Source organism: Myripristis murdjan, chromosome 18 (assembly GCF_902150065.1).
Source record: "Myripristis murdjan chromosome 18, fMyrMur1.1, whole genome shotgun sequence".
Classification (NCBI taxonomy): domain Eukaryota; kingdom Metazoa; phylum Chordata; class Actinopteri; order Holocentriformes; family Holocentridae; genus Myripristis; species Myripristis murdjan.
The window spans coordinates 19,021,114-19,044,094 of record NC_043997.1 but is presented as its reverse complement, the minus strand read 5'-3'; the positions used below and the strand labels follow the sequence as shown (position 1 = coordinate 19,044,094).

The following is a 22,981-nucleotide window of genomic DNA, read 5'->3' as shown; positions in this document are numbered from 1 at the left end:
CACTGCCTCGTCCTGTCAGCTTCTGGTCATCTGCTGTCTATCTGAGAATTACCTTTGCTGTTATTAGATTTGCCTGGAACCCTCCCCCATCTTTCTCCTGAACATTTTTTCATGAAAAATATATTTATTTTTTTAAAGTTTTGTAGTTTCATATTTAAAACTGGTTTATATTTTCATTTCCAATCTCACATTCGTTGAGGTGACTTTTGAACATGGCTTCAGTATTTTTAACTTATTTGTTTATTTTTCTTACATATTATTAATTGACTGAATTGATTCATAGTTTAGTTTGTGTTTATTTTCATTTAAGTTTCATTATTTTTAGTATCTTTGGTAGAGGTGGTACAGTATTTTTTTAAGGCATAACACAGAGGTTGAGAACAGATAGTATGTGTGTGTGTGTGTGTGTGTTTGCATTGCAACAGGTATTGCGTAATACACACAACTCAACATTTTAATGATGTTTTTGTCAAATTCTCAACACATCTTTCACAAACTTAAAGTTTTGACGACCAGCTTCATAATTTTCATATTCCCTCTCTTACCTGCACATGAATAAAAAAGATGAAAACAAAAAACATGTCACTCAGACAATATTTCTGCTTTTTGCTCACTTCCAGTCTTTTCACAAAGTCTTGCTTTCATTTTTTTCTTTTTTCTTTTTTCATTTTACAACAACGTTTTAATACTGTTTATGCTAGTTTTAGTCTTGGTTAATGTAGGCAACCTTGATATTTGAACACAGAGAGACCTGTTTCTGAGTTTCAGGTTCATGCTTTTGCCCTCTTCAGTGAATGAAATTCAACCTTTTATCAGCCTTTTATAACTTAACACCATTCTGCTTATCAGGTACAATATATAGCAGCCTTCAGCCACTTTTTTTGATCAAAGATGGTTTAAATGATTCAGGCTGACAGAAAGGCTCCATGTCGAAAACATAAAGTGTGGGCAGAGATTTTTTTATTTTATTATTATTATTTTTTAACACATTTAAATTCCTTATTGACCACACTGCTGGGAAATATTGCCATTGAACCAGTACAGTTACAAATCAATGTATGTTCTGTTTTTTTTGGGAGCGGGGAAATAAAACCAAACCAAGTTCTCATGGCCAAGCCTCTCACTCATTGGTGCTGCACAGAAAAGTATTCCTGTACGTTCACTTTGAAAATGAGGTGTCATATCCTTGCCCTATCTGATGTAGCAGGAAACTCCCTCTTATCTGCCCCCGCCTGACAATAGTAGCTCTGTATTCCATGTCACTCCAAAGCAAGACCTGTGGACAAACAGCACTGCAACCATGAGCCAGACGGGTAAGCCATCCCTTTCCATTATTGTGCACATTTTTACTGGGAAAATTATAAAGCTTACTTGATTTAATTTGCATGTCTTTCTGCTTGATCATCTTGCTGGCAAGGCTGACACCAATATTTTGTCTAAGTCTAAGTGTTGACAACATCACAATATCTTGAAATCCATTTACTCCTCATTTTGCTGCTTATATTGTTGGCACAATAACAATGGAAAGAAATATCAAATTCCCATGTTTTGCCTTTTTTTTGTCTCAGTGTCCAAGCAACAGCACTAAAAAAAGAATAATTAAGATATTTTCATACTGTGTAAATGTGATTTGAAGGCCGCAAGGTTTTTCCTTTATGCTTGTCAATTGCAGGAAAGTCTAAGGGAAAGTTCCCACAAATATAACTTATGCAGCTTCAATGGCTTGAAGCATAATGAAAATAAGTACTTATGATGTTTTTTTTCCACAGAAAATACTTTCATTTGACAAATCGTGCTATTTAGCCAAATATACTTAAATTAATTATAAACCTCCAGTTCATTTTACACATTGGGATTTCAGCAGAATTGTATTTTTTTGTAGCTGCGGACTTGCTTATTATCTATGAGGCAGAGGCTGAGCAGTGGGCCACGTACCTGCGTTCAGCCTTCACGGGTCCCATCCAAGAGGGCGGGATCTGCTGCTATGACATCGCCACAGTGTCCAGCCGACGGGACGACTTCCTGAGGCTGGGCCACTATAAGTGCAAGCTCCTGATCCTGAGCAGGGGCATGCTGGAAGCTCTGTGCCAGCTGCGGCGCTTCTTCCTGGCCCGTGTGCTGAACCCTGCGGCTCACGTGGTGGTGCTGCTCTGTGGGGTGGAGAGCCTGGCTCCTCTGCTGGAGCTGGTGCCCCTGAACGGAGAGGAGTGCACGCAGATCTCCAGTGAACAAGATGCTCACGAGTACTTGTCCACTGTGACTGATATTGTGAAGCGAGGTATGGCATCGGCTCCAAAACCTTTCCTTTTTCGCCTTTTCAAGGGCCCCTGAGAGCTACAAATGAAACCCCTGAACACCATGTGAAAACATTTTGTCTCAAGGATTTCTGTAGGATATGACTTGTTTTAGAGCTGTCTGCACTGCAGCATGGAGGGCAGCAGAGTGGAGTGAACCTTAACGTCCACACAAAGAAATAATAGTTATATTTAGCCATTTGTCTTCTTACTAAAGGCTGTCTGAACCTTCTTCAAGGACCTCTGGAAGTCCCCACATCCCATTTTGGGAAACACTGAGATGTGAAACTACTGTATCCCACTTGAGTTTGAGTCAAGTTAAGCGAAACTAATTCTTATCGTTTCATTCCCTCAGAGTTTTGTTCTTAGAAACAGCTCTGATTCAGCATTTAGAGCATCATGGGATCTTTGTCAGAGGTAGATTTCCCCTTGGGGGTCAATAAAGTATTTCTCATTCTGATTCTGGTTCTGATATCAAATGCCTGATACCCGTTTTTAATCGAAAGGCCAAAATCCGTGAAGCCACATATCTGTCTCACTGTAGTTTATACCGCTGGATAATATCATAATAGATGAGAGTAAAACAGATCGGAAATTTAGACGCTGTCTGCGACCAAATCTTGGAAACCCAGAATACAATCACGCTCTTCAACGCAGACGGGTTCCAGGAAAGATTATGTGTGGCCTTGCTGTTCCGCTGTCATAAACGCGAAGAAAAGAATGCTCATTATTTGTAAGAATGCCTCAGCAGCGGCTTGGCAAACTGTTTAGTGACTTATTTTTCCTGAGAATTATGTGTGCTGCAGACTGACAATTAATGCTCTTTAGCAGCAGCTGCAGAGGCAAGTTTGGAGAAACTGCGGTACCTCTAGCTTGTCCTCATCTATCCCACCAATTATCCCCTGCCTCCCTTCCTGTTTTTCCTAATTGAACTATTTGTATAAACTAACAAGTAGAAGCAAAACTTCTATTTATACAGACGTATGTAGGATGGACGTCTGATGCAAATAGCCAGTCTTTCCTCCTTGGCTGTTACTGATCAGTAATCTCCAGCCATGCAAATTCAAATGTACCCTGCCTCATCAAACTGTGACGCAACCTAGCAGTTCAGACCCAGTTCAGTTATAATCTGAGCCAAAAGTATGAACTGCAGGGGAGAAAACAGCCTCCTTTCATCCTACAGGGTCACTTTGTTTGTCTGTTTGCTTTTTGATAAACAGAACAGGAACTGCAATCTATGATTTGGTTATTTTGTAGGACCCATATATCATGAAAACTGAGGCAATGTTACATGAAATGGGGATTATAGGCAACCTGTGACCTGTCAAAACAGGTAACAGGGGAGAATTTGTGAAACGGAAAAAAAAAAAAAATATTATCAAATCAGTCGTTTTATGCTTAGTAAGGACACGTTGGCTGTAAATTGATTCTGCTTGTGGTAATGACACTAATGAAGAGGCCATACATGTTTCTGTTCATCTGCTGCTGCCTGAGCCTGAGTGATTCAAGCATTCATTGCACTTTTTGAGCACAGGCCAGATTATCTATATTTTTCAGTCTTGTATTTGGTCTACACACGTTTCGTGAGCAACTTGTGCACTTTTCATGCTAAATTTATCACACTCATGAATAGGCTGTTGAGGCTTATTCTGACCCACATACAGAATCAAATTGTCAATTTTGTTGTTACCTTTATGACTTTCTGAATCATTCTTAAGATAATCACAATAACTTACTCACCACTGACTTATGGTGAATAGTCTTCTAATTTAAATTTTAAATGAATGTTTAACAGGTTAACATTGTGCATAATTCAATATTAGGTTGACTTCAATGTCTTGTTTTCCTGAAGGTGCATCAGCCGCAGCAGTAAGCATCAACCCCTTGTCACGCAGGGCGTCAGGATCAGAGCAAAAGCCGGAACAAATGCAGTCAAGTGGAGCACACGGCGGCAAGTCTAGCGCTGTGGTCGTCCCCTCCAGAGTCCCCTGTGGGGTGAGACACTGATCTAGTCACTAGTAGAGCCTGTTTCATTAAGCACAGCACAACACTGACTGGACCGCGATGCATTGATTTGTCTCTTTGGTAGAGCTCCATGGAAATGTTCATTCTTTTGAAAGATAAAGTGGCTGGCGGCGACGCTGAAGTTGAGTTCAGCGGTGACAATCAGAGGGTGAGAGTGAAGCCCCTCCACTGGAATGAGCACATCCTCTTTGTCAATGCACCGGGTGAGCAAAAGACAATGACAAGTAATGAGTGCATGATAGAAGAAATGCTTATTGCCATATCTTTCATCTGAGTCAGCTTAGGAGAGTCCTAGGCACAGTGGAATATAGTCATCGGTCCATGTCATGAGCTGAGTGCTGAGACAATGAAAGAGGTCCTCCCAGTGATGTGTAACCACATGAGGGCCTGTTTCAACGTCTAGATTAAAAGAGGGCTGAGTGGCTGTTTCAGAGTCTGTACTAAAAACAAGAGGCTGTTGGCTCTTTGCCATCGGGGCTCCCAGAATTTGGATTGGGCAGCCTGAGGAGCTCAGCCGCACGACGTGATTTAGCCAAGACATGGTCCTGTATCAACATCCCACCTTGTGCTCCTGGACCAATGTTGCAATCAACCAATCACAGCCCTCTGGCATCATCAGCGTGCTGCTCCTGTGCCTCTTTCAAAATTCCTCGGTGCTCCTCTGTAAAACTGCATGAACAAATTATTACAGGATCAATTATTACAGGATCAGCATGGCAGTGGTCTTGGATCAACACTAGAGCTGCAATCTTGAAAAAAAAAATGGAAAAAAAAATTGGAAAAAAAAGAAAAGCGTTTTAAATCGGTTATAAAAAAATTGTGCCTCACAATGGTAAACAAGTCATTATTAAAGGATATGTTTGGTGTATTTTTATACATTTTTTGTCATTGTTAGCATGCCTATTAAAAGTGCAAAAATTAATTTCTCTTATGAATGAGTACAGTTCAACTTGTCACCACTGAAATTAGCTCACATCGAAAGTTGTTTACTTGAAAAACTACGATGCTCCTGTTCATTTAAAAGCTGACTTATGCTGACCAAAGCAACATTAGACCTACTTTACTTGTTACAACAATATTTTTTTGGAATACAGTGAAGTAGCCCACACTGAGTTTTTGCGTTTTGCTCTTTTCACATACACAACTGCAAAATTATCCTTACTCTTTAATGTTTGTGACCAATATTTAGCTTTACTGAGGATATGACTTGTTTTAGAGCTGTCTGCACTGCAGCAATTGTACTAACTTCAACTCGGCTTATCTCTAAAGAAACAGAAATGAATTTTGAAAGAAGTACAGGAGCAGTGCACTGATGATGTCAGAGGGCTGTGATTGGCTGATCACAATGTTGGTCCAGGAATGCACCATGGGATGTTGATCTAGGATCATGTCCTTCTGGACTTAACCACTTCTGCATCATGTTTTATATCACGTGCTACGTCTTGTTTTTATAGATTTGATATCACATACTGTCCTTTTGTTATTGTTTTTGAACTGCACTCACCTTTTTCCTTAATATTTGCATTTGTTGCTTGATTTTATTGTTTTTTTCCCCTCCTAATGCCCTATTAGCCATTCGAAATAGTTTACAAGTGAGGTATCATGTGAAGAGATAAAATGTATACATGGAAACCACATCCACATGCCTCAGCAGAGACACTTTGTTATGTCCACTGCAGATTTTCCAGCAGGAAATGTTAACGTGACCCTGCATTGTGGGGGAGAGACACTGAGCAGGACACAGCTGCAGTATTATAGCACCATGGACGAGATTACAAGGCTTCTGAGAGGAGCGGCCAACCCCGTAGACTTCATGTGTCAGGTAGTCCTGCTGCTCAGGGCCATCTGAGGAATATTAACATTTTACTTCATGAATTGATAACCACCAGGGCTGTGCTGAGGGAAGCTCAGGCTTTATCTAGATCATGTTAGAAATCACAGTTACACCTACAGTAACATAAATTATTTTACATTATGAATCTAACTTTCTAATAGTTAAATTTCCTATTTGCAGTTGTGGAAAATGAAGATGTAGATTGTTTCTAAAATTATTAAACTGTATTAAAAGTTTTCCTCTGTGAACTACAAGAGTGGTACTATGTACTGTAGGTTTTCCTCACAAAATAGTGTGTATGGTTAATGTGTAACCCTTCAAACAAAGTAGGACGCTGGGGAGTAATAAACTATTCCATGACAAAGTACTATAACGTTACTTTGCAAATATATTCAAATAACTAGTCAATGATTGATTTAGTAATGTGAAGTTACATTTGACTGCAATGCTTTGCTTTCTCTAGTCAGAGTGTGTTGTAATACTTACTGAATGTAAGTCAGTCAAAGAAATGAATTGATCCCCACTGCAAAATGCTGAATATGATCAATACACATTAGCCATTAAGAAAACACTTGGAAAAAAAAAAACAGTTGATGAGGTGAATCAGCATATTTCCCGCTTGTGTTTATGTGCACTGCTGTAGCATTTTCTCTCTCAAAATGAAGAGGTGGCAGGTTCCAGCCTTGCCTCGGCCACGAACACTTGATGTGATTGGGCTTCTTTTGCTGAGGAGGCAAACTTCCAGCAGTCCACTTCCCGATGCCAAAAGCCTAATTTGCCAAGAGAGTGAATGACAATAGTGAATACTGCTATCTTTCAAACTAAGACTCTAAGTTGGCAATACTGGACCGAGATGTCTGGCAGTAATAACTTTTTACCTCCAACCCAGCCCACACGATTTTGCGTCCAACCTGCTATTTTTGTGTTTTGCTGTTAAATAGGCTACTTAGCCATACAATGCTGGATGTCTTGACAAAGCAGAACAAAGCTGACTCCCATTGTCCCGCTTGTTTGCTGTAGATTATAATTCAGCATGTTGCTTACATTTGATGTGGAATAAAGGCCTGTGGTTCCTGTTTGGAGTCCTGCCTGCCTGACAGTCTGTCTGTGCGGACTCCTCAGGCTCTTCAGGTGTCCTCTGTAGAGAAGCTGGATCAGAAGCTGTCCTCCATGCTGCTGGAGGGAATGCCCACCGGAGGCTTTCAGGGCCTGCAGGGTGAGAAAGCACCTGAGAGAGGTACTGTAACACTGCCTGCTCTTACCTTACATGTAATAACAAGAGAGTAATCACGCGGCAAACCATGACGGAAAAAAATTAGAGGGGCTAACTAAACCACATTCTATTTTGAAATTCTGTGATGCTCAAACAATATTTTCACACTGCAAAAAATCCCCATCTTCACAAGTCATTTAGTCTCATATTCAGTGTTAAAAATCTTGTTTTTCCTAACACAAATCAAATCAAATCAACACTAATCATCTTGCTTCCAGAATTTCCATGAATCAAGTGTCATTTTCTTGATACTAGTGTGCTGGGATTGCCTTAACAGGATTATTTAATCCAGATGGCAGATTTTTGATTTTTTACTGATTTTTAACACTGAAAATTAGAACAAAATGATTTAAGATGGAGCTGCAGTGTGAAAGATTTGTTGATATGGTGATTAATCAGTGAGCATGTTTTATTTGATAAAGAAATCTGTCTGTCCCTGCACTCTGTCACATTTGACGCCCTATTGCCATGAGGCCAAAACATGTTGTTTATATTACACATAACTTTCTCTACAATATTGAAACAATTTTGCTGGTTGACTTTTGCTTATTACCCATGCACATATAGTCCAATTACTGCAGCTCTGCCCAGAAATAACTTATTAGCACCACACCAGCTGACAGGTGATAATAAGAGCAAATGATGAAGCCATACCTTGTGTTAATACAAAACATCAGCAGCATTTATGGTATGCCTCACCACGCCGTATGTCCATTTCATAAATTGTTTCCCTCTTAGCATGTGTTTATACAGCGGCATGGATGCTGCATACTGTGCGCAGTTGGAATTCATTCTTCTTGCATGATGCACGTTATCCACCATGACAAAAGTCTTCCATTATTTCTTGGCTCATTATGCGGCAGATTGATGGCCTCATCAGCTGCTGAGATTGATTCTTAACTCTGCTAAAAAGGGCAAAGGGAAACATTTCCATGACAAGCAGGTCAATATGTGCCTTCCAGCTGTCTTTCTCTTTTTAAGGTGCTTAATTTCTAATACCGCATGCAGTCAACTTTAAATTAACACTTTGACAGAGTCACTGAATTGACTACTGGCCTCAGCAAGTATGCGATACAATCTCCAGTCTTTGAAAACATTATGTGCACACTGTTTTATAAATCTGCAGCTGCAAATGCTTAACTACACCTCATTAATCGTCAACACTGGCACTTTTTTGGCAAGATTATGTTTTAACCAAAACTCAAAACTGGCAAAACCGCCCTCAGCAGAGCTCCACCCTGTGGATGTTCCCTCGCTCCTCCACTTTGCTGCCCAAAATGGATTCAAGAGCGTTTCCAGCCTGCTGCTGCAGTGTCCAGGAGCCGAGCGAGCGCTGCGCACAGCCAATCGACATGGACAGACCCCCACTGACATTGCCAAGAGCCACGGCCATAAAGAGCTTCACATCTTGTTGAAGGAAAGACTGGTAACTATTTCCTCATCAGCTATTTGCATCTCCTGGGTGTCTGTATCAGCCTCTTTCTTTTGTGCCTGTGCGCTGTCATTCATTGCTGTCTGATGATGAGTTTCATTTCTTTCCAGTACTTTCTCATTGGTGTAAGGTGCTATAAAAGGCCTTTTTAGGGTTTCTTAGCCAATTAAATCAGCTCACAGACATCTATTGGGTGCCTAATCCACAGCATTTCCCATATGAATGTAATGCACGCTAAATATAATTCCTGGCTACCTGTTAACAAGCTGAATAGGGGCTGAGGAAAAAAAGACACAAGGAACCATAGATCTTGAGATCTCCCAGGCAAGGCAGTCCTGTGTCAGGCCTTCTGGAGTAAGAGGTGCTCCATCAATAATGAAGAGGGTGGAGTGGATAGAGGGATGGAAAGAGCTGTTTGCCAGGGGTCAGCTCATTCTCACCACCACCACCTCCATCACCCTTCCCCCCCTAACCACAGCATCTTTACTTCCAGTCCAAGGCACAGCAAGTGGATTTATGACTCGCGTTATCTCCTCTCGTCTTGGATATGTGTGGTTCTCGATGCAGGGCCCCCACAGAGACGAGGAAGCCTGTGTTTGTTCATGCATGCACAATGGTGTGTTTGCAGTGTGAGTGCAGGTTGTCTGCATACATTAAGACAATTATGCAGCCACTAATGCCATGATTTCATGTGTAATGGCTGCCATTTTCTCATGTTAATATAGAGAGCCTCTCCCTGCTCAATCTCCCATCTTACTGTGTGGGTTCAGTAACACAACTGCAAGTCGTTTACCATTTCTTCACTAATGTCTAGCAATCCAAACTTAATAGCTCGTTACAGTATGCACACATTTGCATTTGTTTTCTTTGATGAAGCCAAAGGATGCTGGCATCATAATGCCCAAGATGCCATGATGCACAGAAGACAGTAATCATTAAAACAAAGAAATAATGCACCGACTGATGTGACACTGTTTCTTGTGGTGTGGTCTGCAAAACACTCCTCACATATTCCAAATATACATAATTGCCCACAGAAATAAGCACTTAATCCTTTAGTTTAACCTAATAACTTAATTTTCACAGGAATCCTTTTTTATGGAAATAGTCAAGATAGACTCCCTCAGAGGCTGTGTATTAGTGACAGGCCAGGAATATGTGAAGCAATTCCAAAAAAAAAAAAAAAGAAAGAAAATATGACACTTGTGAGTATTTATAAATATATCCACTGTCATTTAGTCTCATTAATATTTAGATTATTAAGATTTATTTGAATGGTAGCCTGAAAGATGCATGTTTTTTTTGTTTGTTTGTTTTTGGGTGACATGTTGTGTGCCAAGCAGGTGTGGTGTTTCTGCAGTGCACATCCCAGAGACACTTCTCTCTCTGTTCAGCCACGGTGACTAGCACAGCTCATGCAAACTACTCACTTTTTCCTTTTTATTCATTGCAAAGAAACTGCTGTTGCCGCCACCGAAAAAGGAAAGTGCATCACTTCCTTTTTCCCCAGGAAAGAGCTACCAGACACCGAGCTTAAGAGCAGTAAAAGCCGTCATGATGTGGCCATAGGGTGAATCACAATTGTGTGCAACAGACCGTGGCAAAACAGGCTTTTATTTGTATGGAAATGCCTCCTATTCTACTCTCCTCTTCTTTTGCAACAGCGGTAACTTTTCACTTTCTCTGATGTTTTGGATCGGTCTATGGAGAATTCCCCCTTGAGGGAAATTCAGACACTCCGACAGCTGTTGTAAATGTATTTATCCCCCTAGCAACGCTGCTAATTGCGAGTGATTGCAGATGGAGCTAGGTTTGATCAGATTGCTCTAGTGAGTCGAAGTGCTCACTGTGAGTTGTATAAACTGACAGGGGAGCACTAGAGTCGAGCAGAAGCCTCTCCGTGGGGATTTGCACAAGCCTATAGATGTAACATATCAGATTTGACATGCACAAGGAGCTGACAATTCATTGTGGTTTCGCTGCAAGGTAATTAAAATTCATGTTGACACCTGAAAATCATACACATACGGTGTCTGTGCGGTGTGTCAGTGTAAGCAGGTGAATGATTCATCGCTGTGGGGGTGGGGTTTTGTTCTGGCTCCTTTTGTGCAGCAGTTTCATTAACTCACTCGCAGTGTTTCCCCCTACCTCCAATTAATCAGCCCGTGATGGATCAGTGATTTGGGCGTCAGTGTACCAACTCTCTGTCAATAAATCCTGGATGGATGGGTCCCCTGCTCCATACACAGGCTGAATCACTCACAGGACCTACGTCAGATCCACTAGCCTGCCCTGGCACCACTCCTCTTTGTTAATTAGCTGTGAACTGCTCCGGAGGGGAAGGCTGAATTATTCAGGGAGAGCATAACACGAGCACAAATATAGAAAATGCTATGCAATAAACCTTTACACTTATGTCTTAGACCTGCAAGCTAGTGCTGGCTAATAGTAATTACCAGTCCAAGTTCCACATGTCTTTTTTTTCTTTATTTATGATTACCACTGCATCACAAATTTCAGTGTCTGCACTTGGAAATTAGTTTGGCCCCTCTGAAGAAAAACAAAAAGAGAAATTACATTGCAACTGTATTCCTACAGCAAGGCTACAGAGAGTTACCAATGCCCGTTGCTGTTTACTTTTGTTTTGTATCCAAGTACAGTTAAGCTACACTTAGACAACCTCATGCACTGGGACCAACAGGTGGGCGTTGAGTCCGACTAGGTTATTTTGCATGCCATGTTAATTTTGGTTAGCTTCCGTACAATGAGCTGGTTGTCAGCCTAATTCTGAGATTTGTTTAGTATTTGAATGATATAGTCATTTTCATTCTGAAAGGAAGTTGGGAAGCTGTCTGCATCCCTGGGGCTAAAAGCAGTGTGTGTGTGTGTGTGTGTGTGTGTGTGTGTGTGTGTGCAGCAGGACAGTGTAAAGATATTGACCTTATCATGTAGTCACTTAGAAAAAAGTCTATAACTATAAACTTTAATGAAAACAGACAGGTTTACCAATTAATTTTAGTTTTACAGAAGTCTGAAAGGCCTATGGGGCTCCTTGCTTACTGATCTTTCTTTTCCGTTGATACACAGAGCTGGTCGTAATGTACTAAGCCTGTCAAAAGGGGACACTGCAATCTGCAGCGTATCAGGCCGCCTTATCGTGGAATCACTATGTGGCCAGACGATCATGTCAACATGCTGGCAAACGCAAGGAGAGCTGAGACAAGCCAGCCTGTGAGCTGACCAGTACGGCCACAAAAAAACTGGATTTATAGTCCTTGTTGTGTAGTCACATGAAGTTAATTCCTCTTTCTTCCAGCAAAATAATGTTCGGCCAACTCCCGCTGTATTTCTGCAGCACTGCTGGTTGGATTGTGGCGGCGAAACTGAATTTGTCAGAATGCCTGGGGCCCCTGCAATTTAAGACATCTGCAAAAATCATTTATCATTTGCGGTTTATAAATAAATATTTTCGCTCATTCCTGGAATTACCGGTGAAAACAGCACATTATACTTAAGCACAGCATCGAACTATTATAATTCAGTGCTCAAGCTGGGATGGTAATTAACCCGTCCCATCTACCTGTTGCAGTGGTTGCGAACCTCTACTGTTAAGTAAAGCATTCATGACAGCCAATAAGTACTTTGTGGTACTAGGGACAGTGCAATATTGTAATTGAGTCATGAGTGGCTGTGTTGCTTAGAAACTGCATACAGAGCATGGCTAGTTATATGGAAACCCTCCTGATCAAAGTGAGCTGTACACATTCTGCAAAAAAAAAAAAAAAAACTGAAAAGAATTATTGATTCACTGGGATTGCATTAAAACCATATTCTCGTACCAATTATAAGAGTAAGACATTATCATATCCCTTGATGGAAACATTTGTTACCATTATTATTTCTCTGTTGCGAGAACTCACCATCTTCCCAGCTGTTTACATATGTTTTACGGTAATAAATGCACAAAGTGTCTGTTCTTTCCTTTGAAGCATAAGGTTGTTGGTTAATATTTCAATTAATCCTAACAATTTTTATACAGTAGAATCACAATCAATTTGCTGCTCTTGTTTTTGTCTGTCTCCTTCAAAGCATTTTTTTTTTTTTTTTGTGCAAAGTAGCATTTTGTTCACTGCACATAAAAACATATCGTAACCCTTTCTCCCCACACAGCACTTGTAGAAGTTATAATATGCCCGTAAACTGATACATTCTCAATTACTAATCGCAGATGTAGTCCACATATTGAGCCAAAACTGGCTCTTGAATTGCCCACTAAATGATATGTTAGAACGGAAAGGGGAAGATTGTCTGTGATTTCATAATTACTCTGATGATACCCCTCTCTGTCCCTCAGCATGCTATTAGCAAACAGGCTCACTCCACAGTATCACTGTTAGAGGAAAAAGTACATGGATTGTGCCAGCAGGCAGGATTATGTTCACGTTGTGATAGCACACCTCTCTAATCCCTGTTATAACCTCAAAAATGCAGACTGTTCTACGTGTGAAGTCCCAACACATGTAGTAACATACCACAGTTAATAATTTGGACTTTAGTCAAAGTTGGTATGAAAACACTTGCATGGTATTTAGGGTAAAGTGGCATCAGCCTACAGTATAACTGACCTTCAAATCATTATTTTTAGATTTAAATTTAGAGTGAATAGTCATCTAAATGCGCATGTATTTCTATCTCCAAAAAATGTTGGAAGAAGGCTACATGTGACAGTATTATGCACACTGTAAAACACTTGTGAAAGTCCAATGGCTGCCAATCCAGTTGGTCAGTGTATCAAAATTTAACAAATGTGTCAACACTGGTAACAAAAGCCTCCACTCTTAAATATAGCAACCACCCAGTCCTGTAAGTGAAGAAGCATTACTTCATTTGAACTGCCTCTATTGAACTGTTTCTCAGTGATGTGCCACAGTCATGAAGAACACGTCTTTATGGTCTTTTGTTGCAGAATATGTTCGACTCAGGCGAGGACAACGGCGACGCCAGTGTGTATGAACTAATGTGCACTGCAGGTGAGTGAAGGGCTGATGGGATATGGAATGAGGACAAAGGAAAACCGGTAATGGGTTTTTTTTCCAGCATGTCATTCAGCTGGTGCAGATTTGCTTTTTGTGATGTTCATTTCCGATAACTGCGAAGCCTCCCCCACCCCCGTGCGGAGGGTCACGCTGCACAGTGTTGATTCTGTTTAGCTGTGAAATGATTCTGAAAACAACATGCTGAACTTCATAATGACAATCTCATTTAGTATCATACCTCCCTCCCCAAGCGGTTGACCTGTATTTGACCTTCTCTCATGCAGCCAGTGAGTAGGAGGTACCATCAGTACTGTACTTATCAGTTTATAACGTCAACACTAGCTTTACTCTGTTGCAGTTCCTTGCCATCTTCTATTTGAGCTCGCCAAGAGGATAGGACAGGTTTGGTATTTTTCAGTCCAGGTTGTATTAAGATGTTGACATGCATCATTGTTCAACCGTATATGGCACAGTATCTGTGCTAGCTTTAGCTGCAGCCTCTTACTAGCCTGCAATACAATCCAAAAGGGCGCCCTTGAGCCTTGAAACCAATTTAAATGTTACTTTTTAAAACAGGAAACTTGGAACATAGCCAAATACATCTTGAAACTGTCCACCCAAAAAACAGTTTTATCAGTGTTTTCTGATAAGTTTTATTTAACTAGGGTCCAATATGTTCTTGGGGTCCTATGTTCTTGGGGCCCTATGTTCACAGGGTCCTATGTTCCCAGGGTCCTATTTTCCTAGCATCCTATGTTCCCAAGGTCCCATGTTCCTGGGGCCCTATTTCCCAGGATCCTATGTTCCCAAGGTCCCATGTTCCTGGGGCCTATGTTCCCAGGATCCTATGTTCCCAAGGTCCCATGTTCCTGGGGCTCTATGTTCCCAGGATCCTATGTTCCCAGGGCCCTATGTTCCCAGGGTCCTGTGTTCCCAGAGCCCAATGCTCCTATGGTCATATGTTCCGTGGGCCTTATGTTCCCAGGGTCCTATGTTCCTAGCATCCTATGTTCCCAATGCCCCATGTTCCTGGGGCCCTATGTTCCCAAGGTCCCATGTTCCTGGGGCCCTATGTTCCCAGGATCCTATGTTCCCAAGGTCCCATGTTCCTGAGGCCCTGTGTTCCCAGGATCCTATGTTCCCAAGGTCCCATGTTCCTGGGGCCCTATGTTTCCAGGGTTCTATGTTCCTTAGTTCAATATTCTGTTAACACACATTAACTCTAATCCTTTAATTAACCCTAACAGTAGCCCTAACCCTACCCCACATAAGACCCTGTGTTATATCCCCTTAATGTACCCTATAAATCTGGGAACACAGGACCCTGGGAACATAGGAATGACTCCGCTATGTCAGCTAATGCTGCATTCAGTTGAATTCAGACCTGGGAATATCCATCTTGTATAGTTTGACAGCATGCTGGTTACAGTATCAACTCAGGAAAAATGGATGCTTTTTTCTTAGGCATTCCCCGAGGAAGAAAACTCACATTGTTTTCTTCTTGAGAGCATTTATTTTCATGGAGTTGACACCATGAGCACCATGTTGTCACAGGTCAGCAATTGCCTGGATGGATATCCTGTGGTCCGAGTTCCTGTGAGCGTGACGTTAGCTGCAGCAGAACAGTTTAGGTGTATCCAAGGCAATAGTAATGTTAATGCTAAATAAAACTCGTTAGAAAACACAATTTTTCAACCATTTTTGAGTGTACAGTTGGTTTTTGAGGCTGAAATCAAGTGTACTGTTGGACTGTGTTAACAGTGAACAAGAAGCTGCAGCGAAGTCATAAGTTAGTACTGTTATAAATGAGGGGTATCAACATAACATTAACACAGCTGGGTTGAAAACTGCCAAACCTATCCTTTAAATGCCTGTTAGGGAGTCCTTCTACCACTGACACTCAGAAGGAGGAACATGAAGAGGAGGAAGGGGAAGAAGACCCATACGCGCTGCTCGGGGTGAATGATGAAGAGTATGACACCATCTTGAGCTCCAGCAACACCGTCCCCATTGCCAACCGCCCACCAGCACCCACACCTCGGCCCGAGAGCACCCAAGTGAAGGAGGACCGCATCCCATTCATTGCTCAAGGTAACACAGAACAGATAAATGCAAAAATAAATCATTTCACTTGTAGTTACTCACTAATTAGGCAGTTTTTGATGTTAGAATTTTCGTTTCTGGGTGAGTTAAACTTCATCTATCTCTTATTACCTGAGATCACCCCTCGACACAGATATGACAGGACTGGCTCGGAGAGAAAAACAAGGCTGAGTTGCAGTGTGTGAAGGGGAGTTTGGGAGAGCATGTGGGAGGGGAGGAAGTGCCTGGAATGTGCATTGCCATTGTGAATAGAGCAGTGGCGAATAGAGCAGCGAGGCTTCTGCGATGCTGTTTGTTTTCATCACATAAAACCACAAGAAGTTGGTTGCTCCTCTCTGCAAAACAAACCCCCCCCCAAAAAAAAGAGAGAGGGAGAGAGAGAGTAAGACCCATTTGCCTGGGTGGTTGAGGGCCTATAGTTCCTAACTGTTCAATTTGAGCAGTGTGAATAATTCATGACAATGAAACATCCAAAAGTGAGTGGTATTATTAAAGCTAAATCATAAATCATTGCTACGGTTTTGACTGTGTGTATTCGTCTTTCAAATGCAAACGTGTACACACACATACAAAAAAAGGCTGTATTAATTGCCTTTCTCAGAGCCAAAATGGCAATTTTCCCTCACCAGCCAGCCATTCATGCATGCAACACACACACACAATCTCAAAAAATTATTATGATTGTGCAACAGGCATCCTTTCTCCATTATGTAGCTCTTTATTGAGCTTTTGCTTATCCACTGAGCCAGCTCACTGCCCAATGGGACTTACAAAGTGAAAAGGAGATTGAGTGCTCCAGTGAACTCACCCAATATATTATACTCCCTGTATCCCAACCATCTCCTCAGTAAGAGAGAGGGAACTACCGGGCTGCCATCTGCAACCAATCTTGGCCAGACCAAGGCCAAGTCAGCCAGAATAAGTCATTACACATGTTTTCCATCGTCCATGTCCCCAGAGTGCACGAGAGAAAGGAGAGGGATTCTGAGGTTTCCATCTATTGAGACAGTGGAGCTTCAAACCACACAAGGATCACATTTTGCTCTTCACTCCCACTGCTGCAGTGAGAGAGATGCGAGAGAAGAGATGAGGCTTGCTGGAGGATTAGGCGAGGTGCCAGTTGCTGGAGAACACTGCACAAGTGGAAATAATGAGGAGTTTTCTTTTGTTAGCTGCAACATTTCGAGCTCAATGAGACTGAAACGCTGAAATTTGAATGGAGAATAACGGGGTATGTAAACTACACAGAGACTATGGAAAAGGAAAGTAATTGCCGCATTGATTCCCCTGAAATCCAGCTGATCCAAAACAGTGCTCCACTCACCATTTCATTTTGATTTTAGCCACATGAGCGTCTTGTATTGTGAGCAAGAGCGAGACAGAGGCTGTGTTTGAACATGAAGAGGAAAACAGTGCTGCTGTCATGTAGGAAACAGTCGGAGGTGGGGGTATCTACCAGGGTGTGGATGTAGAATTTTAATCCAGTGTATGTCACACCACCACTGCCTTAAGGCAATTCCAGCACCGCTGACAAATGGAAAAATGCCAGGCTCAGCGAAATTGTGTAGCATTTCATTCTAAGGACTAATCAATACCATCATTAAGAGTATCTAATTCAATCCAGGACCATATATTTGTGTCTTAAGAGAGGAATGCTCGAGAATACCAAATCAGAATGCATGTCGTTGTATTCAGATTTCATTATAACATAAAAAAAATGTCTTAATAGCATGTTCACATAAGACTGGATGTTTACACTTAACAGTCAAGCCACAGGTTGATATTTTCTTAAGTGTGTGGCGCCATCTTGTGGAGGATTTGCTAAACTACAAGAGAACAAATCAGTAAAGGTGTATTGCCTGATGCTTGAAGCAGCTTCAAAATGTAGCGTAACATGCTTGACAGTGAATGTAACCGTCAGTGAAGCCTATGGAAATGATATGATACTCTATAATAGCGCACTGCGATGTGTTTACAGTTTTCCAGAAGAAGATGTCACAGGGCGACGCTGACATGCTGTATTCTCTTCCTACTAAACAAGGTGAGAGTGACTGGTGATGTTACTTTTCTAGGAAATACGTAATGTGATCCATTTGAAGCACTTCACTTAGATGAAAAATACTCCATTGGTGATCACAGGAAAGGGGTATTGCCTATTGTATAACCTTTAACGCCCTCTATTGACGAATAGTAGGAATTACATAAACTCTCAATAATAAGTCTCTGGCATGGCCCTCCCTTCCCTAAAGGTTAAGATAGGTAACGAGAGCAGGCACCAGACAAAAATGTCTACTGGAGAGGTAATATATGATGACGCAAAACACTGTAATAACAATACCGCTTTGTCTTTTGCTTCTTTGTCTTCAGTTTTAGGATTTTTATTTGTTGTTGCTGCAGAAACAGGGTTGGAGGGTTTAGGAGCTTCTTGTAATTCCACTGAGTTATTCTTCTAAAACAGCGAGCTCAGGCCAGAAAGTGACTTTGTTAGTACCTGGTAAATTAACTGGTGAGTCACTGGTGCTGATCAGTAAAGTTTCTGGCGATGGTCCCTGGATTTGGTTCCTCATCTGTGGCCTGGCTGGCGCTGCCTACAGAAATGCCCCTGACTTCCCTCTCTCCAGATGGCATTAGTATCACCATTGGAGTTCGAGCGATTGGTCATTTTTACCTCAGAAATCAGGACTACAGCAATTTTCTCTGGTTGAAATTACTTAGAATTTTATTTGATTTTAATCCCATCAGGAGCGACTTGATGTTGTGTGAGCACACAACATCAAGTTATATGACTGGTGATAATGTTTGGCATTTAAGATATAGAGCCACTTATGAGGTTGTTAGGCGGGTACCTGTGGGTAATGGAATGTGGCAGGCAGCTAATTCACCACACACCCCTAGAAAATTATTTTACCACCCCAATGAATCACAAAATCACATTACCAACAGATTCCTGGTAACATATGGAGAGGACTTACACACACTCTTCACTGATTTTAACCTTGGCAGAGTGTTGGATGGTATATTTACCTGAATATGAGTCCACATGGTGGAGAAATGTCCTCATTAGTTGCTCTGCGCTCCTCTCGGCTGCTAATCCACAATACTGTGTTTCTGTCTCTCCATTCACTTCCACAGAAAAAAACAGGTCCCAAAATATATTTTTTTTCAGCACATAAATGAATGTGCACAAAGTGTATTAAGCAAATATAAAACAAATATAAAAAATATAACAAGTCCTGGTACCCATTTTTTGAGGAACTTAAACCGCTCTTTTCTTGTGTTTTCCATATTTGAATCGGAAAGTAGATCCGGCAGGTAGCATCTGCAGGAAACATATTCATTGTATCCTCGTGCAAGGAGGAAATGACCTGATAGTATTTTAACAAATAAGGGGGGAGCACAGAGCAACTGAGGAGGATATTTGGACTCATATCACAACCCAACACTATACTAAGGTCGAGTTTGCTTGAAGTAGCTTTGAGTTTATATTTTTCTTTCAAAATGTGTTAGAACCACCTTACTAGTTAAGCTGCTGTCACATGTCACATGTCACATGAACAAACCAATAAAATTTTAAAATGTTGCTACTATCTGACTGAAAAACAAAATGACAACCTGCCTAATGAGTGTGTCTTGTCTGGTAGGAGGTCAGTAAATGTGTGTGTGTTTGTGTGTGTGTGCATGTTGTATTTGTCAGTTTTGTACTCCAGGTTAATACAAATTTAAATTATTTCTCCTTTAAGCTGTAAATGTTCATGCCATATTTTGGAGCGCCAAAAACAGACAGCTGGTCATTTGCTGGCTTGTTTGAGTTGTTCTTGTTTGTTTGTTTGTTTGTTTTTTCCCAGCACGTGCGCGAGGGGACAGCATCTCCTCCACCTACGACACCTTTGTGCCCAGCCAGTCGCCGGGGCTGCAGCAGCTCATTGAGCTGCAGGAGCGGGTGAAGGGAGGCTCTCTCACCATGGATGAGGCCCTGGAGCGCTTCAGCGACTGGCAGCGGGTTCAGAAGGGCATGGACTCCATCCAGCAGGTAGCACACGGCGCCTCACTTTCACAGCACAGAGCCGCCGACGCAGGAGCCAACCTCACCTCGCCGAGAGGAGGAAACGGCCTCACCGCGGCTGTCTGAGAGCGGCAAAACAAACCAACCTGCAGTTTACTCACGTATGACACACACGTCCTCCATGTGCGGCACATGTTGGATGTGGTGTGACTCGTATCCTGAACGTGGTCCTGATGCATGTTAGAGTATTATCCAAAGAATAAGAAGCTTTAAGTTGACATTAGCACACCCATCTGGCAGCCATATTGGAGTAACAAACATTTTGCATTTTTCAGTGCATGAACTGGCCATTCCAACATGATTCAGCGATATACGTTCCCTTGTGTTTTGAAAATGTTAGCTCGGCCTCACTGTGTTAACACGATTGATTTGTGCACTAGCGAGCAGCAGCTAAGGTTAGCATTACTAGCGGATAGTTTACTAATCAGTCTGGCCGACTTTTCCACCAGGCTTTTTTCATTCCTTCTTGGTTCCACTGAGATACAAACAATAATAAACTTGACTAACCCTAGACTAGACTTAAGATCATGAAATGGACTTTTACCTACTTGATTCAATGTATTTCCTGATGAAACGAGATGTTTGGGCGGGAAATAGTGCAGCGAAGGTTCATTCACAAATGTAACTCCATCGGAAAGAGCAAAGACTGACTCTAATCTGAGAGATAAACATGATTTTATTTGAAGACACAGGTGGATAAGAGAAGATGTTTAAAGATTTGAGAAGGTTTTATTGGTTGAAATATTCATTTACACCATATAGTGCGGGATGATGTCCTTATTTAAGAAGTCATTTCATGGGCACTTTAAATATACTTACATATATTTACATTTCATCAGTCGTCTGCAATGTTACAATGCACGAATTGTAAAGTAGGACAAGACTTCAGGTTTGTGTTCAACATGAGCACAAAGCCAGAAACAGATCAAAAAGATGGTTTATCTTTGTCCTTTAACTACAAAAGCAATTATTATTACAGTAAGATGCCAAAAATAAGACGTCTTCATTCTTAAGCCCAAACGGCACAACAGATTCTTTTCTTGTAATCATCTAGGAACTATTGTTCAGACAAGGCACCAACTTCTGCACATCCCTTGTGCCTGCGGGCTAGTCAGCTAACAAAAGCCACAGTAACAATTAATTTGACTGACTTTCACCTACACTCATTCCACAACAATCTTTTTTATCAGCCTGGTGTATATTTAGCCGTTTTAAAACACAGCCAGTTCTCGGCTGGCTCTCCATGATGGCGCCAGATGTGGTTGCTAGAAGGTTTCTGACACATGTGCAGGGCCTCCATTGCTTTTCTTAGCCAGCGCACGCAAAAACATAACACGGTTTAAATTTGGAAAGCTGCAGAAAAAAAGGTGTAAATAAAGGCTCGCTCATGTCAGTGAAGGCGGCTTTTGTTCCACAGGAGAAGTTGCGTCAGCTGAGAGCGACGATCATCAGCAACAGGCAGGACGATGACAGCGTCTATGGTAAATATCCCTCTTCATGTGGGTTCAACACAGAGACACAAAATAACGTAAAATAAGCATATTTTGAGCCACCAAGCTTAATATCCAGAAAACAAACAAGTGTAAATGGTGAGTTACTCTTCAAATTGCTTAGCAACTCTTCTCTCCCCTACAGATAAAATCAACATTGTTCATCACACACCAAGTGAGTCTGAAAAAAAATGATCTCAATCTTCATAGAGAAACTGTGAGTTTGCTGTTTGTATGCCTTTGCATTTTCTCCAACTGCAGCGGAGGAGAGCTGATCCTCGGGGAGGTGTTATTTAATCAAACCCCCAAAGACCTTGTTTTGATCTAGCGAGTTTCACTCACAGTTAATGGAAGTCTTTTATTTCTCTCACTGAACAATTCTCCATACGGCTGTGCAAATTGGATAATTTCCCCCTAGATGTTACCGTGAATGAATGTCGAAGAGGAAGCCATCCAGTGGAGTCAGATTTTTATAGCAAGCCTCTTAAAGGACAGCATGTAAGTTTTACTTTGCTTGCCAAGGGAGAGCTTAGCAGCACAAACAATGAATATGAAAAATCATATTTTATTAGATCTGAAAGATGCGTTGCCTAAGAATTTTATTGTATTTTAGCTGAAAAATGCATTAGGCCTGCTTGCTCACCACTGTCAAAAAATGTATATTTGACTCACCAATGAATCACTTTGCAGACAAATTTCTTCTGGAAAGCTGACAAACGGTGAAGGTGAGCGCAAAAGCAACGGCTGTGCATAAATGCAACACATGTATATTAATCTGTCTTATCAGTTTATCGTGTGCACTGAAATCAACTTGGGTAAACAAATTTGCCTCTGCAAATATTAATTCAAGCTTACCATATTTTACATATTCACAGGCATCATCTCTACACAAAGATTCACTTCCTCCGCTGATTATTCCAAGGATTTTCCATTTGATGTAAAACATGAGTTTTTGGGTTTAACTGTCCAATCCTGTTAAATCTCGGGCAAATGTGTTGCTTACTGATTCATCATGCATTGATTCTTGATTTTTTTTTGTCTTAATTTAAGATAGGCAGCCACAAACATAATCAAATAATAAAATAAATAAAAAGCACATAAATACACAGCATGAACATAACCTTTGTAACACAGCACAGCTATTTTAACTACCACTTTAATTGTGATCATTCTGTAAAGTGTTTCACATTTAAGACTGTCATTTCAGAAACCACTTTGTAACTTTTGAGAGTAAATAAATTCATCAAACAGCTATTTCTTGCTCTAAAGTGGATTTTCAGCGTCTCCAGCAAATTTGGTCGTCTTTGCACAAGTGAACATTCGGTCACCTACTTTTTAAACTTTGCATAACTCTCCTCATGAAGCTTTCTTTAACCAAAAATATCATGACCGCAGAAGGCACACCAACTTAGAAATGCAAATCCAAGGGGA

At 41.2% G+C, this 22,981-nt stretch overlaps 1 protein-coding gene across 3 annotated transcripts; it reads left to right on the top strand.

The window, feature by feature from the left end:
• The first annotated feature begins 1,294 nt into the window (after window positions 1-1,294).
• On the top strand, window positions 1,295-22,750 carry LOC115376547 (B-cell scaffold protein with ankyrin repeats-like). 3 transcript variants are annotated; one of them, XM_030076211.1, is made up of 16 exons: window positions 1,295-1,313; window positions 1,883-2,278; window positions 4,147-4,289; window positions 4,384-4,522; window positions 5,999-6,141; window positions 7,276-7,390; window positions 8,656-8,852; window positions 13,825-13,888; window positions 15,773-15,985; window positions 17,976-18,038; window positions 19,843-20,027; window positions 21,478-21,541; window positions 21,696-21,725; window positions 21,969-22,048; window positions 22,241-22,275; window positions 22,426-22,750. In XM_030076211.1, the coding sequence occupies exons 1-15, from the start codon at window positions 1,301-1,303 to the stop codon at window positions 22,271-22,273; spliced, it is 1,878 nt and encodes a 625-aa protein (XP_029932071.1). In that variant the 5' UTR covers window positions 1,295-1,300; the 3' UTR covers window positions 22,274-22,275; window positions 22,426-22,750. The 3 variants fall into 3 exon arrangements, with proteins under 3 accessions (XP_029932071.1, XP_029932070.1, XP_029932072.1); XM_030076210.1 differs by having other exon boundaries at window positions 8,653-8,852; XM_030076212.1 differs by lacking the exon at window positions 21,969-22,048 and having other exon boundaries at window positions 8,653-8,852.
• The last annotated feature ends 231 nt before the right edge of the window (window positions 22,751-22,981 follow it).

Coding starts and splice junctions, on each gene's coding strand:
- LOC115376547 (XM_030076210.1), top strand. Junction 4,290..4,383: donor CCTCCAGAGTCCCCTGTGGG/GTGAGACACTGA, acceptor TCTCTTTGGTAG/AGCTCCATGGAAATGTTCAT. Junction 21,726..21,968: donor CATTGTTCATCACACACCAA/GTGAGTCTGAAA, acceptor ATTTCCCCCTAG/ATGTTACCGTGAATGAATGT.